Raw genomic sequence first — 10,309 nt, forward strand, 5'->3', positions numbered from 1 at the left:
ATTGATATTTGCAATGATTTCTGATGCAACGTCAACATCAAAGACCAGACAATCTAATGGCAGGTTCTTATTTAAAATAAATGGCCTCACAACAACAACATTTTATTTATGATACTTTAGTCACACTGGTTAAACTAAACCTATTTTATCCACGGTGGTGGACACAAGTTATAACATTATTGATTTGATTTAATTATTGAGTCTATTGTTTTATAGACACAAAAGTAACTACAGGATGTAAGATTCTTTAATAACTACAATATCAATAAAATGTTCAACTCCAGTCAATATTTCTTCATCCGATTGAATCACCACCACTGTGTTTGGTTTCACTGTGGAGGATGTAAACATGACGCTGCTGCTGCTGCTGTTTATCAAGCTGGAGAAGCTGAGACCTTCTCACCGACTCTCCTTTGTGCTCCGAGACGAGCATTGTTTTGGGGGGCGGAAGGAGGAGGCCAGGACGGACCAGTCGAGCTGGAAAAGGGGGAGTTTCCAGGTTGTGAGGATGGCGATGGAAAGATAATCCAGGCAGAGCTTTCAGTGAACGACCATGACAAGGTGCTTTTTGGGTGGTGGACAAACAGAGAAGGCAACCGTGTTTCAAACTTTCAAACTATCGTCGGAAAACCATTGCAACGTCGTTGACAGACTTTAGGGTTTGGGTTGTTGGATTGCTTGGATTTGCATGAAAATAATGAACTTTGGATTGTACATTCGAACCAGATGTGCAAAATACGCAGTGAACAGTCTAACTTAGCCATCAAATCTGGTCGGTTTTCACAAAATCTGACACAAAGTGATGAATACCGAGCTGTGATCATCGTCTCACCGACTTACATTGTGCTGATCAGAAACCGAGCAGACGGCTCATTAAATATGCCTCCATCCACCATGGCATTGCTGTGCTGTCATGCAGCACATCAGCCATGTCTTGGAGGATACATAGATATTTTATTATCCAGTAAAATTCTGAACTTGCCCGAATCCAAGTCGTGCACCACTGAGGAGAGAGAGAGAGAGAGAGAGAGAGAGAGAGAGAGGGAGAGAGAGAGAGAGAGGGAGAGAGAGAGAAAATTGTTTCTGTGACAAGATTTAAAAGTCAATTGAGATGTTTGTTTTTACTGAGGTCAGAGGTCAGAGGTCAGCCGCAGCTACAAAGCACATCTCCCAGGGAGGGCAAACAAACACATGGCTGCCCTGTCAAGTCTAAGTGCACGTCGGCTAACCTGTGGTCGGAGTTCAGGAGGCTGTTTGATGAGGTCCTGAGACACTCGCACTCTCCGTCTTTTCTCATTCATTTTGAATGGGGACGAAAACCCACAAAAACCCAAAACACAACAACAATAAGAAAAAAGAATTAGGAGTCTGTGTACCTGCTTGTCCAGGAAAGTGTTTCTTTTATTTGTTCTTTGAAGTGTGTGTGTGTGTGTGTGTGAGAGAGAGAGACAGAGGGAGAGAGAGAGAGAGAGAGAGGGAGAGAGAGAGAGAGAGAGAGAGAGAGAGAGAGAGAGAGAGAGTTCAGGCCTGTAACCAGATCCACAGCAGGGAGTTGGTTGGTTGAAGGTGTGTCTCTCTCACACTGGCCAAACAAGGCCTGTTGACTCAGAGGGGAACTGAACTCGGCCCAATGATTCTTGGCAACGCTGCCGCGGGTTTCACTGGAAAAAAAAGTGGAATTCTCTGGAGCAGTGGTTCTCAGCTGGTGGTCTCAGGACCCACATTTATTTCATCATCATGAAGACGAGAGACCCAACTTTATTCCACAAAAATAAAAATGCTATCCCACCTTCTGTCATGTTAAGTCAATAAACAGTTGGAATCATGAATTGGAACTGAATTGCACAGCTTCCATCCATCCATTTTCAAGACCCTGTCTTGGGGGGTCTGCTGGAGCCTCTTCCAGCTGTCATTGAGTGAAGGCAGGGTGGCAACCAGGACAAGTCATCACACAGCCACAAAGAGAGAAACAACCATTCACACTCACACACACACCAATGGTCAATCCAGAGTTTCCAATTCACTTCACATGCATGTTTTTGGCGGAAGCTGGAGAACCTGGAGAGAACCCAGCAGACAAGGAGAGAACCTGGAGAGAACCCAGCAGACAAGGGGAGAACCTGGAGAGAACCCAGCAGACATGGAGCGAACCAGGAGAGAACCCAGCAGACAAGGGGAGAACCAGGAGAGAACCCAGCAGACACAGGGAGAACCAGGAGAGAACCAGGAGAGAACCCAGCAGACAAGGAGAGAACCAGGAGAGAACCCAGCAGACAAGGGGAGAACCAAGAGAGAACCCAGCAGACAAGGAGAGAACCAGGAGAGAACCCAGCAGACACAGGGAGAACATGCAAACTCCACACAGAAAGGCCCCAGGCCCTGGTGATCCTCTCTAACCCTGCTGACTAACGCTAACGCTTTAATTCACCCTCCCATCTTCCAGTATCTGGAGAAATTGTCAAGGTGAGTGAGGGCGTGACACATGAAAGCTGCTCCGGCAGGATGACTCACTGCACTGCATGCTCAGTTTATGGGACTATTTCCAGAAAGACAGGTGGGGCAGCTGGTACGATTCAAAGCATTTTATCACAAACCAACCCTGGTTTTTATTATAGGACATGTTGTGCACACTGTCTGAGGGGAGCCGCATTAAAATAAATGTACCCATGTGCACTGAACAGCAAAACATGGCAGATTTTAAGAGGTCAGTACAGTCAGAGAAAATTTAAGACATTATTATTATCATTATTATTATCATTATTATTATTATTATTATTATTATTATTATTATTATTACTATTATTATTATTGTTCTTGGCTAGATTTTTGTCATTTACACACAAGATCATCTTCCTGAATGTTAACGGTGCACAAGCAATTCAAAGTTCTTCTCAAAAACTGTTTGATAGGATCAGATGGATATGCCAACATGTTTTATGGCAGATATAAAAAAGCAAAGATGCGACGTTAAGACAACGCACTCTGTGTCCTCGGGTCAGCTTCTAATCCCCGAGCCTGGAGACGGACGCCTGCTCACACCGGGTTTGACAGTTCAATCGGGGGAAACGCCGACTCATAATGCGCAGCTTAAATTACACCGTTGGCAGCTGAACGACGTGTAACACAACAGAACCCGGCCTGCACACAATGAACTACGAGCTTTTGTTCTGAAATTAAACTTGAGCTCTTTTCCTGACTGAAAAAAAAAAAAAAAAAAATCTTCCGGCGTTTCGACATTGAAATGGCAAATTTCAAAATCAATTCTCATTAAAAAAAAAAATGTAACGCCTGCATTTGACACAGTGCACATCAGACCAGTCTGTTGCTGGTCTGTATAACCAGTGCCTGACCTCATGAGAAGGTGCTGGGCAGGCAGCCAGAATCAAATAGTCCCATGCCTGGCCAGCTGGGGGGTGCTGTTTCAATCTGCCTGTTACAGGTCAGTGAGTCATGGCAACAATGTTGCTTTAAGGTGTACAAAGAAAGAACAGATAGTGTCTTTCCATCCAAGTTCATATCAAACATAATGATGAGATGATATGGTGTCATTTGCTTAACATCATTATTGTTTCAATGGGTGGAAAAACTACACCAACTGTCTTCAACAGCAAGTCAGAGTCTCCTTTTTACAAATGTTAATTATCGACTAACTTTATACTTTGCTTTGATTTGCGGTTGTCATTTCTCCCCCTCGCCTGTTTCTCTCAGCTCGACGGGTTTCCTGGAATGAGTGATAAAGAGGAGACCGTGGCCGCTCCCTGGCCTCTCCCACTGCCTGCTCTCCAGCTTCGGTCCAAACTACCTCCCTCACGCCTTCTTCCTTGTTTGTTCCTCCCGATCTCGCTCCCCCCCACCCCCACCCGTTGCCTTCAAAAGACAAAAGACAGACAAACAACAAAATAAGCCAACGGATGCACTTCATGGCAGCAGGACTTCACCTTAGTGCTTCAGCTCAGCAAACAGACTCCTGCTCCAAACTAAAAGCCTGCGGAGCTCCGAACTGCGGAGCCTTTTTTGCGTCGGTTCGCCACCAGTTCAGCTTTATTCTGGACTCAGTGGCAAATAATTGCACTAATGGTTTATGAAACTTTGCCTGTTCCTGCCTCTGCACAACCAACTGGCTTTCCCACGTCTGCTCTATTGTCTGTTGTATCCCGATTGACTTGAATGTGTCTTGGAATGACAGTAATTGCTGTGTAGTTTATTTTTTTGTGTTGTTTTTAGTGTTGCTACAGCGTAGATTCCTAATTTCGCGAACAATAAAGTACACCTATTCTATTCTATTCTATTCTATTCTATTCTATTCATCGCTGCCATCTGAGCTTCTGAACTGATCTGAGATGTGAACTTCACACCAACCTGAAGAGATTGGTTTCCATCTTTTCACTCTCCGCCCGCACCTCACATGTGCCCAGTTTGCTGGGTGAAAAACAAGCGTCTCTCTTGCTGCTCTTTGCATGTGTACGATGATTAAAGGGTGTAAATATTGCATTTCTCTAATCAGCCACGAAATGAAGTTAAACAAATTTACACAAAGACAACGTCGTCATGTTTCGGTGACTGGTTTGTCTCGTTCACGGCACTCGATGAAGGTTTTCGGTCCGCTGGCTTCCCACCGTGACTTCTCCCTGTCCTGCTTCCGAGCCCCGTCGCCTCATGCATGGAAACGGGTCATTTTCACCATTTTTTGGACTTGGGTTAAAAAGATAAAAAGCTATGGGAACAAAAGGAACTTTACATTGTGTACCTTTTTATTAAGGGTTTTGCGCATTTCTCGGGGTCACGGGAACGCAGCTACGGTGCCACTAGACTGACTGAACAATGAGATTCTTTGCGGAGCTCCAAACATCCAAACGTTTTGGATTCCAGCTATGAATAAAGACCTGGTCCGGGTCAGCAGCCAGACTCGCTGGTGTGTTTACTGCTTCTGCCGAGCCTGCATGGCAAACAGCAAAAGTCGCAGCACAATCACTTTTTAGTGTGTGCATGTCAACAAGCAGGCGGCGGCGGCTCCGTAGACAACAGACACCGTGGGCGCATGTGTGAGAACAAGAGGAAAGTGGATTAAAAAAGAAGGGAACGCACACACACACACACACACACACACACACACACACATGCAGATGCATCTTCTTGCTGTACAAACAGAGGTGAAGAGCACCTGCTAGACAGGTTGCTGAGGCCAGAGGACTGGCTGGAGGAGGAGGAGGAGGAGGAAGAGGACGAGGAGAAGGAGGGGGAGGAGGAGGAGGAGGAGGAGGAGTGGAGGGGGGAGAGGATGAGGTGGAGAGAAAGGCCTTTAAAAAGCACCTTTTAAAGGTAACACTCGTCAGTCGAGGGGCTGAAATCTGACAAACACACACACACACACACACACACACACACACACACACACTCAGGGTTTTGGGACTATGGCTTCGACAACGTCGGCCGACATCCTTCCTACAGGCCACCGGATCTTCACCACCGTCCCTGAGCTCTTCTTCATACCAGAGTTTGTGAGTTTGATTTTACGTTTTCTCGCCTCTTTTTGCAAAACCCTGCGCTCCTGCTTTTCCTTTCTGGTTTTGATGAATGTGATTTATTCCCTTCATGTCCATCAGTGATCAGAACCAAACCCGTGTTTCTCACTTGTCTCTTTTTCTGCCTTTCCTGCTTTCTATTTGTTCTTGTACTTGGCAGACAGAGTATTTTTAAATCGTATGACAACAACCCCCCACGCCCCTCCCCCCCCAAAAAATAAAATAAAATGAAATAAAAAATAAAGAAATGAGACTAGACGATTGGTCAAAGTGTGGCTTTGCAGCCCTGCCAGCTGTGCCTAGTCCTCCACGAATGCAGGAACTGAATCTTGAAACATTGGAAACCTGTTTTGAATCTGAGGTGACAGTTTCTAAAGTTCTTGATCCTGGTGGGGAAGCATCGGTTGCTAAGGTTGGTGAAGAAACGCAGCCTTCAGCAAGAACCGACGACCGGCAAACACCCAACGTTGACTGAATCCATTTTAAGAGATGATGGGAAAATGACTTTTTATGGCGCCATAATCAATCAAAAATGATGAAAGTCTGTAAATAATGACCGTGGTTAATAACAATGATAGATAGATAGATAGAGTATTTATTTCCAATAGAAATGAGTTCAGGTCTCAACGAGGCTTTCAACGCAAATCAGGGACAGTTTTCTCTCTTCACGGCGTCACAGACAGAAGAATCATGGCGATGGGCTGGACGGTAAATACCGGGACAATACGTGTAAATGTGGAATTGTTTGACCTTCAAACAAGCACAGGGGTCAAAGTGCCAGCGTGAATTCGAGAGCGAATTTAAGGAGCTGTTGGCTGTTTGTTGGTAACCAGGGGGCCCGTGTTGCTGGGCGCCGGCCGACACGTGATACCACCCAGTCGACTCATGACAGTGGGAAGTTAATTCTGATCCTCTATCAGGAGGGGGAATCACTGGGAACGACACTGAAATGATGGAAATGTGGGGTTTATCGTGAATGTTGTGTGGCGTTACAGTTTAGCGGTCCTGTCTGAGTTGCTTCGGCTCTGCCTTGAGGGGCCTCAGGCGCCGTCGTTGTTTGCAGTGGGTTGACGGCTATGGAGTGTTTAGGCAGGTGTTGTCCTGGCTTGATGTTTACCGCACAATTGTTGCCAACCGCCGATGTGCTGCGGAAACAGTGAACAGAAGCCAATGTATGTGTTTGTATCAGGCTGTGTTGCCCGTCAGAGCCGCTTCTTGCATGGAACTTGCATGGAATTGATAACACGGAATCTGAGCTCTGCTCCTCTATTTCTGGGCTCTTCAGCGGCAGGAGAAGCAAGGAAACAACAACAAAACGGCACACAGGAGGCTGCAGGCTTTCAGCGGTGCGCGCACACGCTGCAGCGTTGCGAGGTTGCCACAGGCGGCGCGGGACGACGTCGCCGAGAAGCGTGAAAACGAGCAGGAGCTGCGCAGCAAATAATCTTAATTCTTATGTTTGAGCTTTGACGAGCGTGACAGCCGGGGGCCTGCGGTGTCTCTCGCTGGAGAAACGCAACTAATTATTCTGCCTGCAGTCAGGAAGTGAGCAAAAAGGAAGAGAAGAACACACTGGGCATCGTGAGGACTTCCTCCGAACTGCTGAGGTGGTTGTGGTCAGAGGGAACAACAGCTGGAGGTTTGCGGTTCCAGGTGAGGAGGAGGAGAGAGAAGTGGAGCCAAAAATACACCAAGGATGTCCACGTGTGTTCCTGGGAAGGGAGAACTTCTGCACAGTCCTCAATTGAAAGAGGCGCTGCACAAATTTCACGTCAAAAGAGCCTCATAAGCCTCAGATGGGGGTTGAGTTGAGCGAAACCGATTGAGAAAAAAAAGAGAGAAAAGTGTTTTTAGAATCATTGCAAGTATTTCAGGTCAAAGTGTCTCAGTATTTTGTTCACAAAAACATTCAGAGTTATTTAGACATGTAATTATATGATAATCAATGGCTGAATGAATGAATGGAAGGAATGGTGATGACAAATGTTACCTGTGCTGCTGCTGCTGCTGCTGCTGCTGCTGCTGCGTGTGACTGTGCCTGGTCTCCTGGTGGCCCTGCAGGTATTCGGAGGTCTGGTGTGGATCCTGGTGGCCTCCACGCTGATTTTCCCAGACAACCCGCTGGGCTGGGTCATGTTCGTGTCCGTCTTCTGCTTCGTGGGGACCACGCTCTGGTTCTTCATCTTCCTCTGCGGCGGCAACAGGAGCAAAGTCTGGCCCGCCCTGGTAGGACTACTGATGATTGGTTCAGACCCCCCCGCCCCCTTTTTTGAAAGGAAACTGTGAAAAAAAACCAACGTAGGCAATCATCATGATTGATTTCACACTTTGCTGCTGCTGCTGCTCACCTCGTCTTCCTTCGCCCCTGCAGGACGTGGCCTACCACTTCTTGGCCGTAGTTTTCTACCTCAGCGCGTCTGTGATTTTGGCCTACATCACCATTCTGAAAGGATGGGGGGTGACGGTCGCATCAGGGAACCTGGTTGTGACGCTGCTCAACTCTGAGCTCCTCAAAGTCTACCGTCTGGACATTGCTGCAGTGGTATGTCACACACACACACACGCACACACACACACACACACACACACACACACACACCTGTTCTGCTGGAGTTGAATTTTGGTCTCCAGGTTTTGTGACGTCCTGTGGTTCTGCCCGTGGTTTCCACCAGGTGATGTCCTACACCGCCACTCTTCTCTACTTCCTGCACGCCATCTTCTCTGCCTACCGATGGTCCAGGTCCAAAGTCAACTGAGAGGCAGCCAATCCAACGGGAAAACAAAAGCAAAAACATGAACAAGACCAACATGAGAGTCAAACTACAGTCGACTCGTTCAGTGGACCATTTTTCATTTTTCTTCAAGTGTATTTTTCCTTTGTTTGTCCTGAGAGTTTGTGAAAGGACTGGATGGGGCGGAACAGGTGCAGAATGTGATTTAGCAAATACAAATGAAATGAGGAGAGCAATTAAATGTACAAGACGTAATTAGAGCACAGATATGATTGAACATTTAGACATGTAACCACATAATGACGGTGATTTTAGGATCATTTTAACAGAAAACGCCTTAAGAACTTTTTTTTTTTGAGTAAAATGATGAAATGAATAACAAAAACCTAGCTAGCAATGAACTGTGCTAGGAGTCAAGCACATCTAAGTAAATTTCAGCTGTGTAACCTTTTAACTGCATTGAACCAATTGGCTCCATATTTAAAGAAAATAACTAAAATTTTCGCTGATACAATCTAAATTCATTAAGTTTCAAAAATAATTTTGAAATTTGCAATTTTTCCGTCTTTGTTTTGCTTTTGTTTTGTTTTTTTTAAGATGTGATTTTATATACCAGATTTTTTTTCACTGAATTTGTTGTTATGCACATATAAAGACAACTAGAGACTAGAAACTATAGACAATCTTGTACTTGACAGCCATTTTGTGAATCTATGATGTGAAATAAAGTTATTACCAGGTTGTCCCAGAGATGCAGTCTACTGACGCCGGCATTACAATACCAAAGCTGCTCATTACAGGTCAGTCGTGTGGAACTTCAACAAGGCAGCCACGTTCGCGATGCTTGTCTCTGTGTTCTCTTGCACAATCCTTCATTCCCTCAGGCCATGATTGCATTAAACTGTGTTTCCAACCAACATTGCAGCAAAAAGTCACATATTAACGTTCAACGTTCTGCCAGGAGTTTGTATCTGCTGAGGAGAAAAAAAACTGAACTGAAAAAGTAAGTTCAAAAAGATCAAAAAAAGATCTGAAACTGTAAAAAAGTAAGATTTGAAACTGTAAAAACAAAGATCTGAATCTAAAAGAACGAATGAAAACACATCAAACATCATCATATCCAAAGTACAAACATATAATTGACTTCAATATCATTCTTTTTTTTTTCCAAGTGCGAAACTCATGAAGCTCCTCGCACGTGTTGAGTCTTGCTGTCAAGTGATGCCAACACATTTGATTGCCCTTGTGGTGAATTCTTCAGGTGGCTTCGAGTGGTGTAGATGTTGAAGGAGTCTTCGCTGACACAGACTTAGTTGTATAAAAACTGGTTTATTGCAAAGAAGTGAGAAATCAAACAGGCACCATGGAAGCCTGGGGATGTCTCTTGGCCAGATGTGAGCAACTCCAATGATCCTTTGTTCACATCACCTCTTATACCCCCAGCAACCAGGGAGGAAGATACTAGGAGTGGGGGAGAATGTACATTCCCTAGTTGCACCCCCAATGGCCATCTGGTTATAATTTGATGGCAGTGAGCAACAACAAGGCCATATATGGATACTGAGACGCCCTTAGGGAAGAAGAGCAGCAGGGTCACTGCTGAGTTCACATCAGGCCATATACATAAGTTCAGATACTACACCCTCTAGTGGAGAGATGCTGGAGAGCTCATCACAGAGAAGAAATAAGAACAATTCAAATTACACAAAATTATGTTTTTGTGTTGTTGTTTTTTTTTATAATTCAAACTGTATAAATATAAAATAATAAACAATATACAAAACAATTGCACACTTTTGCTTTCCTTCTTTTTCAACATTTCTACACTATTGGACAAGCGAAGCCCTGTTTTCCACCCCAGTTTTCCATCGCACCCACAAAGCCATGACAGAAACTCTGAGAGCAGAGGGAATTTTCTCCTCTCCTCATAAACCGTACATCACTCCTGAATAGTCACAGCACATTTTACTGGTAACAGCACAAAGGTTATGCGCTATCTGTTATGTTATCGTTCAAGTCAATCACACACTTCTTTATTTTGAAAATCAACTCTCT

The 10,309-nt window shown here is 45.0% G+C and overlaps 1 protein-coding gene across 1 annotated transcript; it reads left to right on the forward strand.

Annotated features, from left to right (window-relative positions):
* The first annotated feature begins 5,364 nt into the window (after window positions 1-5,364).
* LOC142901595 (myelin and lymphocyte protein-like) lies at window positions 5,365-10,050 on the forward strand. Its single transcript, XM_076046165.1, has 5 exons — window positions 5,365-5,498; window positions 7,584-7,748; window positions 7,894-8,064; window positions 8,195-9,502; window positions 9,904-10,050. Exons 1-4 carry the CDS (start codon window positions 5,412-5,414, stop codon window positions 8,276-8,278), a joined length of 507 nt encoding a protein of 168 aa, XP_075902280.1. The 5' UTR covers window positions 5,365-5,411; the 3' UTR covers window positions 8,279-9,502; window positions 9,904-10,050.
* Window positions 10,051-10,309: the final 259 nt, after the last annotated feature.

This window comes from Nelusetta ayraudi, unplaced genomic scaffold, assembly GCF_046127955.1.
Source record: "Nelusetta ayraudi isolate G7.1 ecotype Tasmania unplaced genomic scaffold, CSIRO-AGI_Nayr_v1 ptg000089l, whole genome shotgun sequence".
Classification (NCBI taxonomy): Eukaryota; Metazoa; Chordata; class Actinopteri; order Tetraodontiformes; family Monacanthidae; genus Nelusetta; species Nelusetta ayraudi.

Coding starts and splice junctions, on each gene's coding strand:
- LOC142901595 (XM_076046165.1), top strand. CDS start 5,412: ATGGCTTCGACAACGTCGGCCGACATCCTTCCTACAGGCCACCGGATC. Junction 5,499..7,583: donor TCTTCTTCATACCAGAGTTT/GTGAGTTTGATT, acceptor GTGGCCCTGCAG/GTATTCGGAGGTCTGGTGTG. Junction 7,749..7,893: donor GCAAAGTCTGGCCCGCCCTG/GTAGGACTACTG, acceptor TCGCCCCTGCAG/GACGTGGCCTACCACTTCTT.